This window comes from Natator depressus, chromosome 17 (genome assembly GCF_965152275.1).
Source record: "Natator depressus isolate rNatDep1 chromosome 17, rNatDep2.hap1, whole genome shotgun sequence".
Classification (NCBI taxonomy): Eukaryota; Metazoa; Chordata; order Testudines; family Cheloniidae; genus Natator; species Natator depressus.
Window position 1 is genome coordinate 13,011,459 of NC_134250.1, and position 24,979 is coordinate 13,036,437.

General features: G+C 42.0%; 2 protein-coding genes and 3 non-coding genes across 6 annotated transcripts; all 5 read right to left on the minus strand.

The window, feature by feature from the left end:
- Window positions 1–914: 914 nt before the first annotated feature.
- On the minus strand, window positions 915–11,217 carry SUMF2 (sulfatase modifying factor 2). 2 transcript variants are annotated; one of them, XM_074974305.1, is made up of 9 exons: window positions 11,059–11,217; window positions 9,341–9,494; window positions 8,169–8,283; window positions 7,227–7,271; window positions 5,925–6,075; window positions 3,430–3,485; window positions 2,768–2,852; window positions 1,986–2,151; window positions 915–1,104 (listed from the first exon to the last, which is right to left on the minus strand). In XM_074974305.1, exons 1-9 carry the CDS (start codon window positions 11,141–11,143, stop codon window positions 1,008–1,010), a joined length of 954 nt encoding a protein of 317 aa, XP_074830406.1. In that variant the 5' UTR covers window positions 11,144–11,217; the 3' UTR covers window positions 915–1,007. The 2 variants fall into 2 exon arrangements, with proteins under 2 accessions (XP_074830406.1, XP_074830407.1); XM_074974306.1 differs by having other exon boundaries at window positions 9,341–9,582; window positions 11,059–11,173.
- A 2,054-nt stretch (window positions 11,218–13,271) lies between these two features.
- On the minus strand, window positions 13,272–23,402 carry CCT6A (chaperonin containing TCP1 subunit 6A). The gene is made up of 14 exons (XM_074974477.1): window positions 23,199–23,402; window positions 22,746–22,809; window positions 21,569–21,703; window positions 20,660–20,833; window positions 20,368–20,471; window positions 19,169–19,279; window positions 18,415–18,574; window positions 18,067–18,149; window positions 17,534–17,630; window positions 16,851–16,998; window positions 15,201–15,334; window positions 14,786–14,888; window positions 13,975–14,047; window positions 13,272–13,548 (listed from the first exon to the last, which is right to left on the minus strand). The coding sequence occupies exons 1-14, from the start codon at window positions 23,333–23,335 to the stop codon at window positions 13,476–13,478; spliced, it is 1,596 nt and encodes a 531-aa protein (XP_074830578.1). The 5' UTR covers window positions 23,336–23,402; the 3' UTR covers window positions 13,272–13,475.
- On the minus strand, window positions 18,720–18,851 carry LOC142000639 (small nucleolar RNA SNORA22). Its single transcript, XR_012642293.1, has one exon. It is a non-coding gene; the product is annotated as a small nucleolar RNA SNORA22 (small nucleolar RNA).
- On the minus strand, window positions 19,429–19,564 carry LOC142000637 (small nucleolar RNA SNORA15). Its single transcript, XR_012642291.1, has one exon. It is a non-coding gene; the product is annotated as a small nucleolar RNA SNORA15 (small nucleolar RNA).
- On the minus strand, window positions 21,034–21,165 carry LOC142000638 (small nucleolar RNA SNORA22). The gene has a single exon (XR_012642292.1). It is a non-coding gene; the product is annotated as a small nucleolar RNA SNORA22 (small nucleolar RNA).
- Window positions 23,403–24,979: the final 1,577 nt, after the last annotated feature.

Genomic DNA, 24,979 nt, shown 5'->3' on the forward strand with positions numbered 1-24,979 from the left:
CTTGCTTCCTAAAATTTCCCACCACGGCAGCATGGGTGATGATAGCAAGAATGGGAATGTTTGTGGAGGCTAGTCATTGGCACGGGCCTGGGACATTTAGGTTATTTACTGAGAATACAACTTTCTAACTCTAAGAAGAGTGAAGCTCTGGAACAGGCTTCCAACGGAGGGGGTGGAATCACAGGAAGTTTTTAAGAACAGGTTGGACAAAGACCGGTCAGGGATGGTCTAAGTTTACTTGGTCCTGCCTCAGTGCTGGGGGCTGGACTAGATGATCTCTCAAGGTCCCTTCCAGCCCTACAGTTCCATGATTCTAGACACTGTGTTGTGGAACAGCGCTCAGAGCCGTGGTTGAAACACCAGTGGTTGGTGTACACTAGCACTCCCGCCATCACTGGCACAGGTGGAGCTGCGACCACAGAGGATTGGGGTGGGGGGGTGGAGAAAAGTGTAGTGTAGCAAACCCAAAAAGTGTCCCTGAGTCAGAGCGGGGATTAGAACTCAGGAATTTCTGGCTCAGCCCACACCGGTCTCTCTCAGTTACCAGCAGGTACAAGTGCAACCCTTGCTCGCTCACATGAGTAGTTCTTACTCCTACAGAGCCAAGTCCTGCAATCTTTACTCAAGCAAAACTCCCAGTTTTTTCCAAAAGGAATTTAGGCAAGTAAGAGCCTAAGCAAAGGCTGCAAGAGTTGACTCATGAGCAGCATCATCTGTGTCCCTGGGACTACTCACGTGTGTACATGTTTGCAGGACTGGGCCCACGGGGATGGGTGGCTGAAGTTAGCTGAAAAGAGAGCAGCAGCATCTTCTTAAAAAGTCAAAAAGAATTGAGACAACTGGACAAAACCACCCTCAGTGTCTACACCCTCCACTCTGACACTGACCATTAGTAGCAAATGTTTTATTTTTAAAACTCGCCAAACTTCGATCCAACATAGCTGCAGGGAATCGCTGGCGTCTCCATGGGAGAAAACGTCTCAGGACCATTCCAATAAGTGATGTTGTCACAGCTCTGTTTTACTCTCCGTTTTCCGACTCAGGATGTGGGCAGCACAGCGGAAACCCAGGTTATCTGAGGCAGAGTCTGGTGTGTTTCCCATCCTGGGAAAGGACAAAAAAACCCCTCCTATGTCGATTCAGTCATAGATTTTAAGGCCAGGAGGGACCATTAGATCCTCTAATCTGACCCCCTCAATGACACAGGCCATAGTGATCCCTGTGATCCCTTTTGAGCCCACTAACCTGTCTTTGACTAAAGCAAATCTTCCAGAAAGGCAGCCAATCCTAAAATGATACTGACACATGGGGCCATTTTCGAAGAGCCCAACTCCAATGTAGGCCCTAAGTAAGTGGCCAGATTTTCAAAATAACTCAACCATCAACATACTGTGCTAATTAAAAAAAAAATCTGGCCATTTAAATTAGGGGTCTAAATGAGAGCAGAGCATTTGGGAAAATCTAGCACTTGATGTACAGAATTGGTGCAAAGGGGCTGATGAGTGATGCAGTTCCTCCCCCGGGCTTTTTAAATGAGATCTTCTGACAATAATTAATATGGAGAAGGAAGGCAAAGCAATTTAATTATTTAGAAATTGTCATTTACATAATCACTGACAAAAATGAGTTTATGTCTGTATGATTTAAAACAGATGAACATTATTTCCCACTGTTAATTACACTTCATTGTTATAATTTCTATCCTTATGTTATTTTCCCTTCCCTCTCACACTGTTGTATTGGGTGTTATACACTAGCTGGCATCTGGCCTTCATTCCAGGGTTGGCTGCTGTCCATATAGAATTTGAGAAGTGTTTGGGGATTTATTATTAATAAATAATAATAAAGTGGTCTTCACATTAGATAAAAGTAAATTATTAAATAGCAAAAAGTTTTAAATAAATCTATGTAATAAAGGTTAAGTTACTATAAGCCCCCCAATGTAGTGCAAAATAGCACCTGGCCACAGCAGTAAGTAAACCTACCTAGTAGTAACACGAGCTTTGTGATTGGCCGATCCATCTACTGTGTCAATCCAAGATGCACCTCGCAGGACGTGCATTTTCTGGGCACGCTGCCTTGATACAGGTCCATGAGGTTGATACTCTGATGCAGTCCATTCCCAGGTGTTTCCTAACAGGTCATAGAGCCCTGAGATATAGAAATTGCTTATTAGGATCCATAGGAGGACACATACACTGTCAATACAAAGCCCTTTTGGAAGCACTTTGGTGCAGAGAGGGTTGTTTAAGACGCCATCAGAAGAGCATGGTCTAATGGTTAGAGCAGGTGACCAGGAATCAGAAGCTCTGGGTTTTATTCCCAGCTCTAATACACACTCACCGTGACCTTGGGCAGATCACCAAACTTCACTGTGACCATCTATTTAGTGGGGTAATAATGCTTGCTTACCCTCAAAAGGGCATTGTGAAGCTTAATTAGATAATATTAATAAAGTGCTTTGAGATTCTCAGCTGAAAGGCATTACTGAAGGACAAAAAGTCATCAAGCATCATTATTATAAATCATTGCAGGCAATGTCGTCCCTGTTGTGTTAAAATGTCTCATGTCAACATCAGCCAATTTAAACAGCATTCAGAAATCTCAATGTGCCCAGCATCAACATATCTAAATGCCAAGAAACTCCATGTCAGTTTAGGTTTTGAAGTCCAGCTACAATCTTGAGGCGTTATTTTATTATTTCTAAATTGAAATTAACAAAAGAATTCATTTGCAAACTGGGGCAAAGGTGCCTACTAGCCCATACCATAGTTGTTCTGAGGAGAGAATGCGTTCACTGGGGAAACACCATGGTAACCATCTTCTGCCGTATCGATCTTTGGGAAGATTCCCTGTGTGAAGAGAGGATTTTACTCGAAGAAAAAAAACCCAAACAAACCTCACCCAGGATGGCACAGAAAGGAGCTTGCGCTTTACAGAACCTCGTCATGCTTAAAATAATGGAAACAGTCTAACAGTCGTTAAATTACACAACGTGAAGATATTTCAATATGAGGAAACAATAGCTCAACCATTCCAAGTGCTAAACAGGGAGATCCCTCCCTCGTGAAACTCTGAACCTCAACAGCCACAAATGTTGAGGAATCTGGATTCCACTTCCGCCATAGAGAGCAGGGTGAGATTGCCACCTTGCAAGGATATTCTGTATAAATATTAAATATTTATGGATAAATATTACCTTTAAATTCTAAATCCTGGAGATTGGGGGTGGAGGGGGAGGGAAGAGAGTCAAATGGTGGCAAATTTAACAACTGACCTGGGAGCCCTACCAGCTGATGTTCAATATCTTGAAGACAAGTCAGTATGATTTACTAGCTAAATGTTTCCTTAGGTCACTTTAGGACATTTTTCTTCATCAATAAGCCATCAAGACAACCCATAACAGACATGATGGTATTAAGACCCTACCTGCCAGAGATTTGTACGATTTGGTTGAAATTTGTTCCCCCAAGGATATACTCTGCCTGTCAAAAAAGAAGAAGCGGGATCAATTATTTCCTTCCTGATCAAACCAGGATACCAGTAGGAACTGTCAGCTTCACCCTTTCTCACTGATGTACGGGGACCAGTGCTGTTCAACATATGCATAAACGATCTGGCAAAAGGTATAAACAATGAGATGGCAAAATTTGCAGACAATACAAAATTACTCAAGATAGTTAAGTCCAAAGCTGACTGCAAAGAGTGACAAAGGGATCAGACAAAACTGGGTGAGACTGGGCAACAAAATGGCAGATGAAATTCAATGTTGATAAATGCAAACTGATGCATACTGGAAAACATAATCCCAGCTATACATACAAATGATGTGAGTCTAAATTAGCTGTTATAGCGCAAGAAAGATCTTGAAGTCATTGTGGATAGTTCTCAGAGAACATCTGGTCAATGTACAGCACCAGTCAAAAAAAGCTAAAAGAATATTAGGAACCATTAGGAAAGGGATAGATAACAAGATGGAAAATATTACAGTGCCACTATATAAATCCACGGTACGCTCACATCTTGAGGACTGTGTGCAATTTTGGTCACCTCATCTCAAAAAAGATCTATTAGAATTGGAAAGTACAAAGAAGGGGAACAAAAAAGGTTGGGGTGTGGAACAGCCTCCATCTGAGGAGAGGTTAAAAAGATGGAGTGTTCATCTTAGAAAAGAGACGACTAAGGGGGATACGAGAGAGGTCTATAAAATCATGACCAATGTGGAGAAAGTAAATAAGGAAGTGACTATTAGCCAAGGCGGTCAAGGACACAACCCCATGCTTTGAGTGTCCCTAAACCTCTGACTGCCACAAGCTGGGGTAGATGACCAGGGAAAGATCACTTGATAAATTCCCCTGTTCTGTTCATTCCCTCTGAAGCATCTAGCACCAGCCACTGTTGGAAGACAGGATACTGGGCTTGATGGATCATTGGTCTGACCCAATATGGACATTCTTATGTTCAAAAGGAAACCATGCATTGGTTTTAAAAATAAACATTTTGACTCTAAAGGACACAGTGCATAGCTGGGAGGGCAGCCAGTGCCCTAAACTGCTTGTCATCGGCCCTTCTGATTACCACTCCTTTTGCCAGTTACTCTGGCAGGGCTTTTCAAAGGAGCCTAAGGGAATTAGGCACCTAGAGCCTACTAAATTTCAATGGGAGATTTGAACATCTAGCTGCCATAGACTCCTTGGGGGAAAAAAAAAAAATCACAGTTTCTGCGCATAGTGATTTACAAACATGAACTACACATGGGGATCAGTTCATCCACCACTAAAATGCAGCTGCCTCTGGAGTAGGACACTGCCGGCTTCTTACTGCTGTGAAGTGAAGAGGAATATTGTACCTGATTGAAAATGCAGGGGGAGTTTTTAGGATGGACATTAATTTGGAGCTGGTATTTGACCTGGATGTCAGAGCTAATGTCTCTTCTCTTACGAAAAAACTGTGGGAACACAGACATTGACACACTTGATCAGACCCATGGGTCCACCTGGTCCAGTATCCCATCTCTGACCGTGGCCAGCACCAGACACCCCAGAGGAAGATGCAAGAAACTCCACGCAGGCGGATGGGAGATAATCTGCTCCACATGCAGGTCACATCTCAATCTCAAATAGAAGCTGGTTTAAACCTTGCAGCATGAGATTTTTTAATCCCTTCCCAAACTCTTTTTTTAAATTTTGCATTAACTGTTATAACTCTGGATATTCTTGTTATCCCAATAAACATCCAATCCCTCTGTGAATCTTCCTAAACTATTGGGGCAAGGTCTTGGCTCCATCAAAGTCAGTGACAAAACTCCCGTTTGACTACAACGGGGCCAGGATTTCACCTGTGGCCGTAATGACGTCCTGTTGCAATGAGGTCCACAAGCTTTGATGTTTATGTCTCAATTGTAAGAGGATCAAGCCAAATTCACTTCTCAGGGCCATACCTCATAACTGAACAACTAATGCTATCCAGCTCCCTCAGGCAAAGCACATCTTTGTAGTCAACTCCAGGACAGCCCATTATCCCTGGCAGAATGCACCGCAAAGCATGCACATTAAGGGCCAGACCCAGCTCTCATTACTGAGAAGAGAATTTGGCCCCCAGAGCTTTAATCAGAGAGATGGCTCCAAAATGTATTCATGTAACTAATTTCATAGAGTCATAGTTTTAAGGCCAGAAAGGACCATTAGATCATCTAATCTGACTTCCACCCAGATCTCCCTGCGGAGACCAGAACCCCCCAGCAGAGGGGAAGGTAGAGCTTTGAGTCTGGTAGGATTTCATTATTTAAGAATACAAGACCTCTCCTGGGTCATAGAGTCCTGTCCCCTGCCATCCCAGGCCATCCCATCATAGAATCAATTATAATTATTTGATGACTTAGTTTGGTTTGAAAGAGATCAGCTCAAAGAGCTTTTCTTACATACTCTCTAGTCCTCCCCTTGCAGCAAATTCCCACTCTGCCTCAGTAGGGAGTCTCTTCCCTTTCCACTTGCAGTATGCCTGTGCATCATTCCAGCTCACGTGTAGCACGGGGTAGTCCAGCTTGGTTTTTATCCCAGATCCTGGACCTGCTGGCTGAGGAGAATTTCATTTAACAGGTTTTCATTGAACCATAACAACTTTATGTAAAATAAACCCAATAACAGGGAACAGTACAGAGTCTGGGAGGCCTACAATTAGACACATCATCTATGCCGTGCTGCCATGAGCATCCACCACCCACTTTGCTCTGCCTATCTGTAAAGTACTGAAATAGACAAGAATCTTGGACTTCAGGCGTTCAATGGCTTGTCAGCTAAGGTGGCAACACCTTTGAAATCTATGGGGGGTCGGGGGGGGAAGAAAAACCTGTGGACACATTTTTTTAAACACCAAAAACATTCATTAGCCCAAGACAACTTTCTGAAAAGCGGGGAGGGTACAAATGATAAATATTAAGTAAGACAGTCTGTGGCAGAGCAAGGAATTGAACCCAGGTCTCAGGTTAGTGGTCGAAATACTGGCCCAGCCTGCTTCACATGAATGTACAAAGATCATACTCTGAACTTCTTCAGGATTTGGAAATGCATCCTTTTATCTTTTTCTACATGGTACAGGGCACCTTGCCTTTGACTACTTGGCAGAAATAAATCTAACTAAAGACTGGAGGATATGCATCTGTCTCAGTTAAGGATAGACCCTCAGAGACTTGCGTAACACACAGACACCAGTTCTATCTACTCTGCTAAAAAGACTTGGCTGGCAGTGGAGTTTATCCCCTAGACAATGATCTCAAACAGGTCTGCAGATCAACTGTGGCCTGTGATCACTTCCAGGTAGCTAACAGAATCCTCCAATCACAGTGCCCCCTAAATATATAAACAAAATGGACAAGAACAGTGCATAGCTGGGAGGGCAGCCAGTGCCCTCAGCTGCTTGTCATCAGCCCTTCTGATTACCACTCCTTTTGCTAGTTATTCTGGTATGGATTTTCAAATGAGCCTAAGGGAATTAGGCACCCACAGCCTAGTAAATTGCAGTGGGAGATTTGAACATCTAATTCCCAGAGACTCCTCTGAAAATCACAGAGGAGTCTCTGCGCTTAACTCTCAATTTCCTCCTTTTATGTGAGTGGAATTGCTAACGTTGTAATTAATGCCGTTTCTTCTCCCCACTGAAGTTCAGCCCGTAAGCAGACAGTCTCTGAAGCCCTATGGGATTGCAATTCGCTCCTTCGGACTGCTCACCTGTCGCCAAAATGCATTGTCAATCGGCAACCACCAAGGGGCAGACTAAGAAAAAGGAAAAAAAGAGACCAGATTAAAACGCAATCCTGCCATCGAATCATCCCCAAGCCTTGACTCTTGGTGCTTAACCCATTTCACAGCATGTGGAGTGTTTTTGAGTTGGATATGGTTAGATTCTGTGGCTGGATATGAGCAGCTGGTTCATTTTAAAGACATTTCTATAAAGCTCATAAGTAAGGTACAGGGAACATCTGATTTTAAAAAGAAAATTCAAGATTTAAAAAACTCCTTTAAAAATGTAGGCTTCCCTGTTTTCAATTCTGTTGAATAAATATCAGGAGATGCCTTGCTCTCTCCATACTCGCCTAGCAGACCCTACTGTACACTCTGCAAACTGGGGCCTTAAATCAGGTAAGGCATAATCCTGCTCTTATTGGGGTCAACAGGAGTTTTGCTCTTGGTTTCAACGGGAGCAGAATCAGGCAGGGAAAAAGCCAAAATATTAAACCAGTTGTTACCCGGTGGTAGTATTCAGCAGAAATAAAAAATACCCATTGCAATCAACAAAGTCTTTCCCTCAGGGGTTAATGTTTATAGCAAGACAAACAAATAAGGTAACACGGTCAGGAAATAAAGTGAAAAACTCCCCAGTGAGGAATCCAATTCCCTCCTAATCCCTGCGGTGTGGAGCCTAAGCTTTCCAAAGGCTTGCATCCCTTCTTCTGGGCACCTGGCTAGAGCTGAAGTTAACGTCTCCTTTCTTCACATAAGGCCACAACATAAATAGTAGACTTTTCAGGAATGGATCTGCTTGTATTTATTCCACCATCCGGACACCACTCTGAGTTCCAAGGACAAACACCACAGCCCTCTTTTCACCATCGTGAATCAACCCCATAACATATTGTTCATGTCACTTTACACACTCCAAAGGCACTTTACCTCCAGTTTTTGGGTCACTTTTTTTTTCAGCTCTTCAGATACAAAATCCTCAAAGACAAAGCTCCAGCCGAAGGCTTCTGCTTCAGTTTTATATTTCTTTTCTCGAACAAACTCCCTGGTGTAAACATGTCAGATATAAGTCTCTGGGTAGCACTCCCACAAGATTAACACCACAAAATTTAATGATCCACATGCATAAGAAGTTAATAAAAGTAAATGCAATTTACAAGAGCTATTCACACCATTTGTAGTTTATTGAGCCCCTGGCGTAAATCCAATCAGCTCAATGGAGTTAGGTTTAGAGATGAAACTGGCCCAGTTTGTATCGGTTGAATGGAACTGCTATACTGATGTGAACTTTTTTTAATATTTAAAAACAAAATTTATTGAGTTTCTTTATTTAGATTTATTAAAACAAAACAACCCAAAAAACCAACCAATCAAGGCAGCAGAGTTACTAGAAGTTCCTATTCTAAGCTGTGAGTGCACTTTGCAAAAATTCACATTGAACAAAAGCCACATGCAACCACTTAAATCCACTGCTCCTATTGCAAATCTGTCCCCAGAATGTAATTATCCAGGGCAGTGAATAACCCGGCCCAATCTGTGTTCTATCGCCTCTCAAAATAGCTGAGAATCAAGATGAGCTTCTCGGCACATCCAAAAAGGACTCATTAAGATATCAGAATCATCTCTGTGCCAATGCAGGATAATCCCTCCAATACATAGTCTAGTGCAGGAGTGGCCAACCTGCGGCTCCTTGTACAGGCACCGACTCCGGGGCTGGAACTACAGGTGCCAACTTTCCAGTGTGCCAGGGGTGCTCACTGCTTGACCCCTGGCTCTGCCACAGGCCCTGCCCCCACTCCACCCCCTCCCTGAGCCTGCCATGCCCTCGCCCCCCCTCTCCACCCCAGCTTCCTGCACACCACGAAACAGCTGATCGGGAGGTGCGGGAAGGGAGGTGCTGATCGGCAGGGCTGCCGGTGGGTGGGAGGCGCTGGGAGAATTGATGGGGAGCTGCTGACGTATTACTGCGGCTGCCAACAAAGATAAACTCAGCAAAGATAGCTTCAGTCACTACCCAGACCAATTGCATATAGCTGAAAGTCTCCACCACCCTGCGCCATCCACTCTCTGCAAACTAAGCAAACGCTAAGTGTGGGCCTCACCTGAAATCCCGGTTGGTGACAGGATATTTGTCAATACCAAATGACTTCACTGTCACCTCCTGGAGAGGCCCTTCATTTTTACTGTCAGGTGAATTTGCTCCCATTTGGAACTTCCCGCCAGGCAGCTGTACCATGTTTCCATCATCTTCAAAAACTATGAGAGATGTTGTGATCCAATATAACGTTAATTAGCAACAAAATCCTGGAGTGCGTACATTCTTCGCTAGAGGTATGTTTGCATGCTGGGGAAGGAGGAGAATGGAAAGTTGATAATTATACCTAGCACCTAGACAGTGCTTTATATCTTGAAAGTCCTTTGCACAGAGTACACTGAGCTTAGTCCTGGTGTAACTCCATGGAAATCAATGAAATTATCCCTGAGAAAAATTTAGTCCATTCACTCATTCTCTCTACTCTCCTAGGAGGAAAACAAGTAAGTATTGTTATCTCAATTTTACAGCTGGAGTAACTGAGGCAGAGAGGCTAAGTGACTCACTCTAGGTCACAGGGGATAAGCAGCAGAGTTAGGAATCTCTTAATATGCTACAGGGCCACTGCTGCTAAAGATACTGATATCTGAAAGACAGCTCCTCTGCATGGCAACAGATTAACCACATAAAGGAATCAGACTAGCAGCACAAAACACCCCCAGCCCACACAGCCTGGATCTGCCCTATGAAAGTTTTGTAAATGCACAAAGGTTTTATTGTGAAGGAACCATTAGAGAATCTACACTGTGAAGGGTTCACTGAGGACAACTGCAGCTCAATCTGTTGCTTTAGATTAGACTCAGTGGTTGTTTGATGGCAATTTATAAAGAGCAGCATTCCTGGGTATTGCTTTGAGTTGTGAGATTTGAGTATTCACTCCTGGCATCTAGTCTTGCCCATCAGTTTTTACATGCAGGATTTCAGGCCACCAGAGGAATCTCCTTTGAAAGTATTCAAGGTCTGTCACTTTTCAGCTGCATCAAATGACCCAGGATTCAGGAGGGAAACTCTGAAAGGAGTAGCCCCTCCCGAGATGGGCAGGCCCAGGATTAAATACTGTGTTAACATACTTAGAAATGACTCTGCAAACCTTCAGAAAGAAAGAGAAGGGAAAAACACATCAGAGTGGGGAAGTTACCAGACCTTTACAGCTAGGAAACAAATTTGGGCATGGGGTGCGAAGAAGGGAAGATGAGTAGGAAGGGAATTCCCCTAGCCTCCCCAGCATCACAAACATCAGATCTAGAGCTGAACTTTGTGGGGTATCCAGGAGGATTCTGTCTTAAGCTTGCACTTTAGAGTCAGTGAAGGGATGGATCTCCCAGCTAACTTTTCCAAAGTCTGGAGGTGGGGGTGCTGGTCTCTTTTTACATTGCTCATTTCACCTAACTGCTGGAATAAGTTTAAGAGTTTGATATTGGTTCTTTCAAATGTATTTAAAAGGGAACAGATAGGCCCTTTCTTCCTTGTTTTCAGGCAGTTAAGGATTCATTTTAAGGCAGTACTTCAAGTCTCTGTTTTGGGAGAAGGATTTTAGGGTGGTGAGAGTCAGGGAAGACACTTCCTTGAAATGAGTTCCAGTTAATACAGCCCCTGACAGAAGGGGAAAGAGTCATTAAGTGGGGGCAGGCACCACTTATTAAGCTCTGCTGCAATGAAAGAGCGTAAAGGGTAAAGGAGGTGGAACGGAAAGATGGAGCAAGGCATGCTTTGGACACATGAACTCACCTTGCAGACTGGAGCTGCTCCCTAACACACAGGTGCCTAACAGGAGAGCCAGCTGCACTCTCCCAGCAGAGGAGCAGGGTAGCATTGGAGACAGGAACAGGAGATGAATTGGAAAAGGAGGTGGAAAGGCTGCCTGTGACCCAGAAGGGCTGGATACTGGGCTGAAATGCTTCCGGGATCTCCGGCTAGAAGGGAGGCCAGTCAAAGATCTTCCCGGCTCGAGTCCCCGCCTCCCCCTGCATGGAAACGAAAGCCGCGGGGTGATGAAAGGGGAGGAGTATGTGCACAAGCGGCAGCATAGAAGCTGGCTTCTGCGTACATGGAGTCGGTGTGGAAATGAGAGACGTTGCATTAAGTCATATTTAAGCCATAACCAAAACCCAGCCCGTGCAGGATCGCTCCTGACGGTGCATTAAATTAGTGCACAAGCTATTTAGTGTTCAAGAGGCAAAAGCCAATCACTTTTCACTGAAGCGTTTTCCTTAAAATTGTTACCCAGAATACCTAGGATCCCTCTCATTTAAAGAGGGGAAAATATCTTACCCTTCTCCCCACAAAAGCAAGCCTAAAATCCAAACCGATTTTGGGCACTTGACACTTTTCACACGATCAGTTTTGTGCTTTCTATTGTGGAGGTATGCACTTGGTCTGCTTTGCATGGGTTTTCATTACCATGACAAACGAAAGGTGTTTTGATTTTTAAAACGAGGCAGGGGAGGGGACTGTAGGCTTCCATAGACGCAGACCGTCATACAGATGGTGTAGATCCTGGAACAGTTTTTCCTTTTTTTTGGAAAGTGACTAGCCCTTATATTGTGTCCCTTTAAATGGGGAAAGCACTGGTTACAGTACCTGCTCAGTCAAGAGGACAAAGCATTTCAATTCTTGAACCTATTCTTACTGAGATGTTGAGATCTTCTGCAGAGGAAATTTTGCAGTTTTAGAGCCTCTTTATGAACTCTTACATACACAAGTACAGAGGCTTGCTTTTTAACTCAACTCTCCAAAGGCTGATTCTTCAGGTAGTGACGTATGACTCTAGTGTTACAAGATATTGTTTCAAGACTTTGCTTTTACTCAGTAGGCCTCATACTGTATTCCTTGTTCACCCATGCTCCATGTTGTGGGATAATGTGCAAGGAATTATCAGACCAATGCCCATATTAAAAAAAAACCCAAAACACCCACCAACAACGATAGTAGGATAAATTAGTAAGCATGGCTAGAGTTGAAAGAAGTTAAACATTTCTTGATTACCATTACAACAAAAGGCATGCAAGACTGAAGCTAGAAGTTCTGTAATGTGGCAAACATAACAGGCAGGTAACTGAAGTAAGAATCTACATAACCCACAGTGATATTAGGCCAGACCCCAACCAGCTGATCCCATATTTGAAGTTTTGATGGCATTGTAGCTGGGTCTGGTTCAAGGTTTGTCAAAGAGTTCCTGTCCATCCCTCCCCCTAAAGTCCTCAAGCTGCTGCTCAAGCAGCTTGTGTCATTGGTGAATTCGCATCTGAGTTATCAGATTCTGCCACTAAACAATACTCTAGGAACTTGCCAGCAAATTTGTGGACTATTTTAAAAACACTCTGGATTGTAGATCACTATTATACATTGCTAATTAAATTATAAGAATTATGCCTATAAATATGCACAGCTTTCCACCTGTAGATCTCATATCACTTTATGAATGAGGGTGTTGTTTACCCCCCACACCACACACTTTGTAGACAGGGAAACTGATGCATAGAGCTGAATTAATGGCCGTAAATCAGCAGCATAGCTAGGAAAAGAATCCAGACTGACACTCACCCAGTGCAGTGTCCTACACATTAAAACATATTGCCTCCCAGACAACTAAAAGGTATTCTTCACAAATCCTGTGGAGACTCTCCACTCCTAGCAAATCTTTCAAGCTTCAAAGAGTTTGGTGCAATCCAATCTGCATGTGTACATGAGCCACAGAAAGTCATCCCTGCTGGGGGTATTCTAGCAATATCCAGAAAGAGGTGTACAGATAAGTGACATTTCCTCCCAGCTGACAATTACATAACTACATTGACCTGTCCCACATTAGCCATCCCAACCAAAACATATTAAATAACTGACACCACTACAAAATAAGCACAGAGCAGAACTGTTTATTGGGTAAAAAGACTAAGTTGTACATTTCAGTGCAATTAAGAAAAAAATAAATAACTGATTTTAGAACCTAATATTTGAATAGGTGCGAATGTTTGAGAGTGGCTATGTTTACTCCAAAGAGAGGGCTACTTCTGTTACTGTGAAGATCCACTGGAGGCTGGAGAAAATAATGCCTGTAACTGGATTTTTTTTTTTTTTTTTTTTTTTTTAAGTTTCTTAAGGGCATCTCCCTACTCAAGGCAACCATCACAGCAGAGGGCAGATTCAGTTCAACCTTTGAGAGACGACATTCCAGCTCGCATAATTTCATCAACCAAAAGAATGTTGCTAGCGATCACCGTGCTAAAAAGATCAAAACATTAATGGTCAAAACTTCTGTATTATTCTACAGTTCATCCAAACAAGAGTACCAACTGCATGCATCTCCCCCCCTTCACACACACCCGCTCTGTAGATTACGTTCTACATTCACTAACTCGTTAAAAAAACTTGTACCAGCTGTTGAAGTGTCATTCTGTAAGTTCTTATAAACCAATCTTGGCTTATTTAAGAAGTTTGGTTTCTCTATGGCAGACAGAGGTGAAACAGATATCAAGACTAGTCATTTTTATAACTATTGTACTCGCATGTTTTTATTTCTACACTGTACATTTAGATAAAATATTTCTCTAAAGATTAACCCATCCCATATCAATCCATCAAATTTGACTAGTAGCAATGGAAGCCTATTTTAGTTTAAAATAATAAAAAAATTTACAAAGAATTTACCATGAATGAAGTAGTTGTTTTTTGACATTATAATTATCCCAAATTCCAGCTGCCGCCGCCACCATTGGTTCACCTGGGAATGCAAAATAAATCCCCTTTTAGGCAACTGATACATTTTAGCATTTTATTAATGTAGTTCAAAAATCTTGTTACAGACAACAGGAAATCACAACACATTAACATGTTCTCCCCCCACCCCCACCATAAGAACGGCCATATTGGGTCAGACCAAAGGTCCATCTAGCCCAATCTCCTGTCTTCTGACAGTAGCCAATACCAAATGTCCCAGAGGGAATGAACAGAACAGGTAATCAAGTGATCCATCCCATCACCCATTCCCACCTTCTAGCAAAACACTTGCTGCTGCCACCAAGAGGCAAACCAAGGTATCTCCTACTTCATACTAAACACTGGCCTTCATCTTTGTGTGTCCATATGTGTTACAATGAAAAATACATTTTGTAAATGAGTGTCTGAGCTTCCAAATTTGGAGCAGTGGCTCACCAAGTCAGTTAATTAATTCTCTTGCATAAAGCTATATTGAAATTAACATTATTCATCACAAATGAAGTATTCTTCTAGGAAATATTCTTCTAGTAAATCTAAACTAAAGAAGCTGCTGATTGAAAATCTGCCAGAAGATCTTACAAAAATTCTGCCAGTCTTGAAACATCTTTGGAAGCTAGAGCATGATGGACTTGCTGTACATTAAATAAAAGCTCTATTTCCTCCTCATTAGAAACAGCACCATTTTGAGGGCTCAAAGAGAAAATTAATCCTAATTGTCTGAACATATTTTGAAGTTCCTTACCAGTGTTCAAATCAACTCCAATAAGTTGTCCTGATCCTGCACATTCGGCCAGAACTTTCACTAGTGTTTCCTGGGGGTCATAGCCAGAGTTCTGCGCAAGAACCTTGGAGGGGAAAGGAAGGGGGAAAAAAAAAGCACATTGTATGTATTAAACTTAAAGCCCTGTATGTTGTTTCAGAAGGTGCATCATTAACTGTTCATATCTACCACAAGCTCCCAACATATCCCCCTGCTGGTGTAACTCAGACAAAAATTAGGAAGGGTATACATCCTTGCCTTCAGTTCAAAACATTACTCATATCTGTCCTCTGGCAAAAGACTCTTCAGTGAAGTGGACTTCTGCTAAAACAGGTACAATTTTCTACACTTTATAACTGCTCTGAAACTATTACTTTAACCAAGAGTACTTTTATACCTTAGGAATTATGAGCAGAGCATCAGCAAAGGCTTGAACTCCAAACTGGGCTCTTCCTTTTACATTGGGCTTATGTTTCACAAGAGCATCAGCTATTGCCACTTCTAATGCACCAGCTCCTGCAACTACACATCCTGTAAGAGATAAAACACACTATGTAGTCCAATTGTTTGATAGGCTGTACACTAATTTAAGTTAGTGGTCATGAAGCTCCCACAGAGACAAAAAGAGGTCAGTTAAAGATTTGCTGACTGTAGTGAAGAGCAAGCTTCTACTGGGTGGAGAGAAAGCTAGGAAGTTAAAAACAAAAGCCTGTATGTTTCTATCATATTCACTAAAAACATGTCAAGACATGGTGGTGGTAATTTTTAGTAAAAATCTTACTGACTGGCCAGCTACCTAAAGTATTGACAGCAGTTATATTTTAGGTCAACTGTAGACATTTTAGCAAGGACAGCAGAAAAAGTCAAGATTATTAGTATTACATGAAGTAATTTAAATAAAGCACCAAGTCTACACATAGTAAAAGGTTTTCACATCAACAGTTTGCAGTTCTCGTGTGTCATTTTTAGTTAAAAAACATCTAGAAGAGCCGCTTTGTTTTTGTTTTCTCCTTCCCTTTGAAATGGAGATTGGAATAGAAGAGAAGCAGCAATTCTACAGTTTTCTTGGAATAAAACTCAGGTTTTGGTAACACCATACATATATACTAATTCAAGATACTTTAAACAGATTTTTGAAAAATATGTTATCGGTTCATTATTTCCACTGATAAGAAATGCTGTTCTAATGATACTTCCCAGCAAGAAGTCTAGACTGATAATGCAGAGTAATAAACTTTTAGATGACTGGAAAGCAAGCCTTTCCTAGCCCTCGTCTATGCTTCCAGGGGCATGTAGGGTATATTACATATAGCTACACACAGCAGTGAAAAATAGTCCGTGTCCACACTGCAGTATGTAGCTACACGTGGCAGTGTAGCATGGGAGGCACTGCCTTGGTGTGTAGAGATCCATGTAGGGTAGATTACCTAGGGTTCTGGCATGTCTATTCAGCCAAGCAGTGCTTCACGGTCTACACTGCTCTTTATATTTGTGCTAGCGAGGTGTGTGGTGTCTGTACTCTATATGCTGCCACACATGTAGACATACACCTTGCAGCTAAGGGTATGTATTTTTTATTCCTCCCACTTCCAAAAGCACTGACTTTAATTAGATCTAAAGTTTTAATAATTTTCCCTGTAGTGATTCGAGCATCTTGTACTAACAGAGTATTCCAGCAACTTTTAACTGCAGCACTTAACTTACTGTTAACAATTAACAACAACTTATTCCCTTTCTTGGAGAAAGGCAACATGCAGCTATTAATTGTGTCACCTAACATGTAACTTCAGTTACAATAACTGACCAAATGCGTGTGTCCATCTTTCCTAAATACTCACTTTAAAAACAGCAAGGCACTGGGAACACTTCAAGTAGAAGTGTGCTTTAGCACAGAGTCTGTATAAACTATTAACAAAAGCGAACAATTTATCCATATCACCTGACAGAAAAGTACAGGCACATAGATGTGCATTGGCAGCTATGTTTTGCATATTTCAAGATGTGCCTCATAAGACCTCGCTAAATGAAACACCACCACGAGACTTACCATCCTCAATAGCATTTTTGACAGCACGTAGCCCATCTCTTACTGCATCCTTGATTTGCACGAGCGTATGTTTATTTGGCCCCCTGATCAACAGGGTAACAGAGCGAGGGTTGTCACACTTCTCAATGAAGGTAAACTTCTCTTCACCCTATAGGCCAATAGCAAGTTTCTAATATCACATTTTTGCTTAACAAAACTCCACAGCATATCCACGTAAATCACTAAATGAAAAATATTTAACTATGGTGCATTTGAGTATTTTAAGACCGATGTCAACAAGAGAGTTATTCAGATAAATTAATTTTATACTGAACCTTTCAGGAGGGGGAGAGAGATAGAAGGGGAGAAGTTTTTCTCAATTATATTTTAGCCTTAAATAGAGAACAAGTTTATTTTGTTTTTTCCTTTGGTTCAATTTTATTCTTTAACCCCAACACATTCTACACGACATGACAAGGAGCAACAAAGACAAGAAATCCCAGTGACTTATGAGACTTCCATTACTGCTCTCAAACTTTTAAATGAATTCTCATGGGCACCTAAATGCAGGCAAAGACCTCCATACGTTTAGAAGTAGCAGAATCAACAATAAAGCCTGAACTGAAAAGACTGCTGCAGACACCAGATAGGAGCCAGAGGAATATCTAGTTTAGCCTTCGTTACAAACTGAAGGTCTTACGCACCAGTGTATACTCGTAGACAAGACCAGCGTGCCCCAAACAGTCAGCAGTGAGGTCATCCACAGAATTCATAGCCATACCACCACAAGCAAGGGTCAATCTGAAAAAGGATGTACATAAAACACCTAAAGCATGTTACATTTAAAAAAAAAAAGTAAGTGAAAAGAAGCTAGAGAATCTTAATTGCATGAATAGTCCTGAGTGAAGATGCTTTTCACACCATGCCATATATTGTTATAACATATAGGCTGGTCTCCTTATTTGTGAATTTATTTCAAGATATTAAGGTTTGTTTATTCAGGTGATTTATTTCCTAGTGTTCAAGTTTAAAACAATTCAAGCCTCTTCTATTCTACTCGGAGTTGAAAGCTTACTGTAAACATGGTTTATACTGGACTGACAGTTTTTACTCCTGTAAGAAGTGTATGTGCTTGAGCTAAAGGGATATTTTACTTCAGTTTTGAAAGAGAATATACAGTAAAGTAAAAATGGAAAGAGTGAAAGTCTAACACAAAATTCCTTCCCCAAGAACTGACCTCTCCATGTTCCTCCTTTTTGCTCTGCGCAAAGCTACTATTCCTTCTTTTGCAAGTGCATCCAAGGAAAATGGGTCAATTCCCTATAATCAAAGAGAGAAGTACACATTAGGAAAACTAGAAATAGAGATTCAGACCAGCACTAAAGACCAAATTGTACATTCAGTTCATACAGAAGTAAGTGGGAGGTATGCACACGTATCTGAAAAATACACTGCTGACCAAGCCTGACTAAGGCTTGTCTGAAGAAGCCTATACAGTTAACTGAAAACAAAGCATCAGGCCTACCAAGAATGCCCACATTTTAAAGTAATTTTTCCAGTTACCTTGTATTCTCATTTATCTCACCTTTTGATTGATCACAATAAATCCTTTATTTGAATCACCACAGACTCTCTTTTTCAAATCTATGATTTTGTTCACTCTGTCTTCAATGAATTTTCTCTCAGCTTTTACTAACTTCTCTCTTTCTTCTGCACTCTTATAGAAGAATCCTGAGCTCACCTCTCTGAAAAGGAAAAGGAAAGAAATTGTTCAACATTACTACTAGTGCTCTAGAGTGTTAAAATAGCAGAATCTTAAAGCAGAAGAGGACTTAACTTACATGTTTCAGTTAAGACATCAATTAGCTAAAATTATAGTACAGCACTATGAAGTGTACAGTCCTTTTGAATACATGTAAAAGGAAAAGGATTCCTTCTAATGCAGAGGCACAGCACAGAATTATTCTAGCACAGAGTTATACCAAGGGAACTATGAAGTATACTTGGGTGTTCATTGTGCAATGTAAGACTTGTTGGAGGCATAGGGGAGACTTTCTGTCATTCAGTAAGCCAACAGAAGGGACGATTATGCTAATGTGTCCACAATCCAGCCCACCTCAAAAGCCAATTCATCACTCCACTACTTTGGAGTTAAACATTTGACTTCATTTCCCCCTTTTACACAAAACCAGGCTAGCTCTCTCTCTCTCTCTTTTTTTTAATAAAAGGATATTCTAAAATATTTAGTACTCTTAAAAGGTTTAAGATACATATGCAAATATGAAATCACACTACCAGTCAGGTATATTTCTTCCGTTGTCTCACTGGTGACTACTTACGTTTTTTCATATTCTAGTGATACATTGCAAGTAAGGATGTAAGCATCTTCCACTCTTTTCTTCATGTCAGGATGACGAGCACCATGGTCCAAAACAAGTCCTCTAATCAGCCTGTAAAAAGTCAGTAAGATGACCTGTAAGAAATCCTTTATACACAGGGTAGGAAACTTCTGTTTTCCTGAAATGTAGTCATAAAACTCATACTATAGTTGAACAAACACAGATTAACTACCATACTGTCACATTAAGAATTCCTTGGATCATGTATCCAACTTGTATGGACATGCTAACTTTACACAAAGCATACCATCAGGAACAAGTGAAAAGGAAATATACTCTAGCATAGTGTCTGACTGCATTAGCTACTGAAGAAGCCAATGCAGAATTCATCCATGCCACTGAAGTTAAATATATTTACACTTTTGTATTCTCAAAGAATTTTGAAGCATTATGGTTCTCTTAACATGTAATTCTGATAAGATTTTATACATCTTCACTGAAGAGGACACTTAAGACACATTAGGAGCCACCCCGTGCTGCCAATATTTTAGAGTTACAAAAGGTGGAGAGTTGGATTCCTGTTCACCTTCCATTTTTGATTAGTCACCTAAAACTTACACTTCATCTATAATGGAAGTGAACTTTCATTCCAAAAAAGATGGAGTAGTTAAAAAGGAATAAGACACTTCATGTTTTTGACACTGACAACTGTTTTAAAACACTCTTCGAAAGTGAACAGTTGTATACGTGTACCTAATGTACATTTTATACTTGAAATGAATGTGTAGCGATAATGATGTTCAGAAAAGTGTATCAGAAGAATACAGTCAGATCCTCCAGCATAAAGGGACATGATTTAGTCTCACTTGTGTCCAGTCCCTTCAGGCCTGTTAGAAGATTAGCATAATAGAGATTACAGGAAAAAGGCTATTTTTCAGGTTATTTACTTTGTAATTCTGACAATACCTTGCTATTCATCAGTTTTGTAGTTTTCCCTGCGTACTCAGTTTCCTCTTTTCAAACAAAAGATGGGTAAGAAAAACGGGAAAAGGCAATTGTAAACTGACAAAAATTGGCAGAGGGACTCAGAGGTGGTATACTACCTAAAGCTACCTTCATCTGTTTTAAAGCAATTAAGTTTCAAGCTACGATTAACCTTTAAGTACAGAATGCATTACCAACATTTTATAGCTACCTACGCTGTTTCAGTTTCCGATTTGTGCTTCATCTCCATAATCTCAACCATGTAGAGGTCAATAGGCTCATCTGGTTTTCTGATTGCCAAAACAGCATCTACTACAGCCTGAAATAGGAGAGAATGCCTCCATAAAAAACAATGCATTCGTCAAAAAAGCAACCCAGCCAGTATTTCCCCCAACTTCCATACATTCTCACCCCTTCTCCAAATAGTTACAGAACAAGCTGAACACCTGGAGTTCCTTACACAAAAGGACAGTAAGGTAAGATGACAGACAACACATGCACACTTGCCTCTGTTAAGATATCAGCAAGTTCTGCATGAACTTTAGTACGCAGGGACGTTCTGGCAACATCCACAAGTGTCTCCCTGTCCATCTCCTTGGTTACTTTGACTTTCTCCAAAACTTCAAGTGCTTTTTCCTTTGCAGCTTCAAATCCTTCGGTGACTATTCTAGGGTGCAAGCCCTAATTTTTTAAAAAGAGTTAAGTAACAGAATGAGTGGACTGAAAACTCCTATTTACTAGTTTTACTTGAAAAGTTAAGGTTTGAAGTGTTATCTCCGAACTTCGGATACCACAAACACCTATGACTTTGGTGCTGTAAGACTGAAGTAAGTTAGAATTTGCATGCTACAGAGAAGGGAAAATAAATAAAATAAAATAAAAATTGTACTGTCCTTCTGAATACATGTAAAAGGAATGGCACTCCTTCTAATGCAGAGGAAAAGTACAGATTATTCTAGCACAGAGTTATAGCCAAGGGAACTACAAAGCACACTTGGGTGTTCACTGTGCAACATGAATTAATAAGGGATCAACCTAAGTTTTCTGGCACACGCTGCCAGCAGTGATTCCTTACTCTAGAAAGGTGCCTCTTCGTGTCATACAATTAGAAGACAAGAGCTTTAAATCCAAATAGAAATCAGTCAAAAACAAATTGGTAGATACAAGGTACATCCTGCATCTATCATGGGTGGTTTCAACCTGTAACAACATAACCCTGGCTAGCTGATCATCTGTTTTAGTTTTTACCCAATGTATTTACACAATAAAAAGTGTCTCAAAATAAAATCATTCTGGAAGAGCTGTAACACCGGAAGCTTTTTTTATGAACATGAAACATTAACTGCAATGATGCTGAACAGCCTCAAAGGAAAATGTTCACTCATTTTCTTATGGAAGTGAAAAATTCATACGTACCTCGGAAATATAGAGATCCGCCTGCTTCAGCAGCTCTCCAATGATCAGAACATTTGAAGTGGTACCATCTCCAGTGATGTCATCCTGTGCTGTTGCTACTTTTGCTATCAAGGAGGCTGTTGGGTGTTGTATTTGCTAAACAAAAACAAGAAACTGAACAATAAATCTTGTTGAATTGTTATGGGAGTAACTATCTGAAACCAATTTAATCTGGCCAGTACTTACTTTTCATAACCAATAGTGCATATGAATGATTTTGTTTTTATTAGTTTAAAGTGACACCATCTAATTAAAGAGTCATATTTAAAGAACCAGTTATAGCGGTCATAGACTTTGCATAACTCTTGTTTTGACCAAAAAGCAATGAAAATAAAGAACCAAAGCACAGCACTGGTTTCTTCAAACATTAAGAAGTCCTTATCAGCAGAGTTATTCTAAAAGGACTATGTCTACATGCCTGACAGTGACCCGGGAAAGAAGAAAAAGGATGTTATTTTAAGAAGTAGCACAGAAAAGTTAACCTTAATGGAGTAGACAGAACATACAAGCACAGAGTAGATGGCATTTAAAAGTGTGATGTAAAGTACAGTACAATGAAAGATTGCTGTAATATTTCATTTAGCTAGCATGTGGCAGGGAAACTACAATGTAGTAATGGATCTGTGTGTAGCAGAAACTGACACATGGACCACACCCACCATGCAGCCCAGTACATTTTTCTTTTTTAACCTCACACATCTGTACCTTACTACCTTTGGCCTCAGTTCTGCATGTACATCTGCCCAGAGCCCTACTGTTTGCAATAGAAACGCAGGCCTCTCCCTGATCAGATGCAAGACTGGGACTTTAGAGACATACCAGTGTTATGTGAACCAAAAGAAATTTTGGGTAAACAGGAGCATATTTAAGAGTAACAGGCAGGATACTGAATGAAAGATCTAACCCTTTCTGAGGTCTGAGATTGGTAAACAACAAACCAATGAGGCAACGGATACATTTTAACTATGGAATTAACAGCTTTCCTTTATGGTTGCCAACCCATGAGATTTAGCGAACATCTGCCCAAACCACCGCTGCCTTCAGCCACTGTATGAGAAGCCCCGTTCATCATCGTTACCGCACAGAGCTCCAGCCGCTCTGTTCGCCCCAGGGGGCCGGGGGAAAGGGGCGCACTCACCATCTCGTGAAGCAGCACGTTGCCATCTTTGGTAAGCTTGATCTCTCCCGCCCCGGACACCAGCCTGCGAGGGGCACAATGCAGAACAGTCAGCGGCTGCGCAGCCTCCGCCTTGCCCCGCTCCCCAGCGGCCTGCGCGTGGCCCAACCCCGGCGCGTGGCTCCCCAGCCGCCTGCACGGCCACGGGGCCGCGGCTAGCGCCGGCCTCCCGCCCGCTGCTTTGTCTCCAGCGCTCTGCGCCCCTCGGCCTGCGGGAGCCCGAGGCAGGCGCCGGGCAGCAAGCGGCGCCTCCCGCTCCGCGCGGGGCCAGCGGAGAGCCCGCCAGTCACGGCGGACAGCGGCTCCCGAGAGCGGCCGGCCCCCCTCCCCAGCAGGCCTCACCGCTACACCCGCCTCGGCCACGCGGCCTCTCCCAGGCCCCCCCCGCCTCGCCTCGGCCCCCGCGGGTCTCACATCTTCATGGTGCCCTTGGGGCCCAGATTGGTCCGCAGCACGTCCTGCAGTCCCCGAGCCGCGCTGATGTTCACGGCCAGCGCCGCCTGGGCCCGGGCCACCTCGGCCTTAGGGTTGAGCGCCTTCACCGCCGACATGTCTGCAGCCAGGCCGGGGAACGAGAAAGCACCAGCCGCCACCGCCCCGCCCTTCTAGAACACTCCGCCGGCGCCAGCTCCGCCCGCCTCCCATTGGCCAGGCCGAGCCGGCTGCAGGACCATTGGGCAGCTCGCTTGTCGTTCGTTCCCAGTGCCCGCCCCCTGCAGAGGCGCTCGCGGCCGCTGGAAGCCGTTAATATGCAAATCTTCGTAATCACGTGCGCATATTTTAATTAATATACAACGAGAGCTCATTAATATATACAAAGTTATTACCGTACAATAGGATGACCAGAAAGCAAGTGTGAAAAATGGGGACAGAGGGTGTGTGTGGGGGGGTAATAGATGCCTATATGAAAAAGCCCCCAAAATCGGGACATCTGGTCACCCTACTGTACAACCATGCCTAGTCATGTACGATTGCTACTCAATATATGAATAACGTAATTAACATGCACAAAATAGCTGGTCACAGTTATAGCTATTTGTATGCAAATCAAATAATTAACATGCCTCTAGGTCATTAATGGATATATTATGTAGTTAGCAATGGCAATCCCCCAGTTACTAAAATCACAAACTTGCCTGAGTTAGAAATTAGCCAAGTTTTTTTTTAAATAGTGGATTAATATTGAAATTAGCTTAATTAATAACAGATAAACTCGATTAATATTTCAAACAGCCTTCTTTGCTCTCCCTGCTATTGCTATACCCTTGATGTGCTGCTCAGAGTAATAAGCAAATGTCCAGTATTGCCAATCCCCAATGTTCAAAAATCATGAGTCAGGCTCCAAAAAACTGAGATTTGCTTTAAAATCCTGAGATTTCAAAAATAATAAAATTAAGAGTTTTTCTTTTTATTTGCCTTGAATTCTGAACCTTTAGGTTTCCCTTTTTCAAGATATTATCTGTAACTATGAAGAATCAAAACTTGCTTGTTTTAGATGAAAGTTGAGATTCTCAGGTAATCACAGGACTTCAGGAGCGGGGGCTTTAAGAAAAACAACAAATATTGCGTGACTTGTGTACTTGCAATAAAATCAAGAGAGCTGGGAAGACTGAATGTCGTCAGTGGGGTGTTCATAATAGTAAATTCTACAGACTAGCTTTTCAAAGGGGCCTAAGGGAGTTAGGAACCCAACTCTGATTGAAAGTCAATGGGCTGTGGGCAGCTAACTCACTTAGGATCCTTTAACACCACCCTCTCCCCCAATCCTCAGTGGAACTATTCATAGAGTAAGCACCATTGGCCATATCTTTTAAGGTATTTAGACGCCTAAAGATGCAGATAGACAACTAGTGGTCTTTTCAAAAAGCCCTAGGTGATAACTCTCATTCACTTCAGGCACCTATCTGCATCTTTAGGTGTCTACATACCTTTGAAAATCTGGTCTGTCCTCAGTGGGACTAGTACAATAGTAGACGCAAACCTCTGAGTGTAGTAGCTTACATACATAAACAATACACTTTCACTGGGAGAGAAAGGATGGCCTAATAACTGAGGGACTAGTCTGAGATGGGGGAGACCTCTGTTCAATTCCCTGGTCCGCAAGTCACTTAACTCCTCCATGCCTCAGTTTCCTATATATAAGGGATCCCAGAGAGGAGACAGGTGCCTTTGGAATAATACTGCTCATTGAAATA

What these genes read in the sequence shown, in the direction of transcription:
- CCT6A (XM_074974477.1), bottom strand. Translation starts at nt 23,335, where the DNA reads ATGTCGGCGGTGAAGGCGCTCAACCCTAAGGCCGAGGTGGCCCGGGCC. An exon ending in CCCAAGGGCACCATGAAGAT is followed by an intron (nt 22,810 to 23,198) that starts GTGAGACCCGCG and finishes TGCCCCTCGCAG; the next exon opens with GCTGGTGTCCGGGGCGGGAG. An exon ending in AAAAGGAGGAACATGGAGAG is followed by an intron (nt 17,631 to 18,066) that starts GTCAGTTCTTGG and finishes ATCCTTTTTCAG; the next exon opens with ATTGACCCTTGCTTGTGGTG.
- SUMF2 (XM_074974305.1), bottom strand. Translation starts at nt 11,143, where the DNA reads ATGCTACCCTGCTCCTCTGCTGGGAGAGTGCAGCTGGCTCTCCTGTTA. An exon ending in ATCGTACAAATCTCTGGCAG is followed by an intron (nt 2,853 to 3,429) that starts GTAGGGTCTTAA and finishes CTCTTCACACAG; the next exon opens with GGAATCTTCCCAAAGATCGA. An exon ending in CTCTCCTCAGAACAACTATG is followed by an intron (nt 2,152 to 2,767) that starts GTATGGGCTAGT and finishes TCTATATCTCAG; the next exon opens with GGCTCTATGACCTGTTAGGA.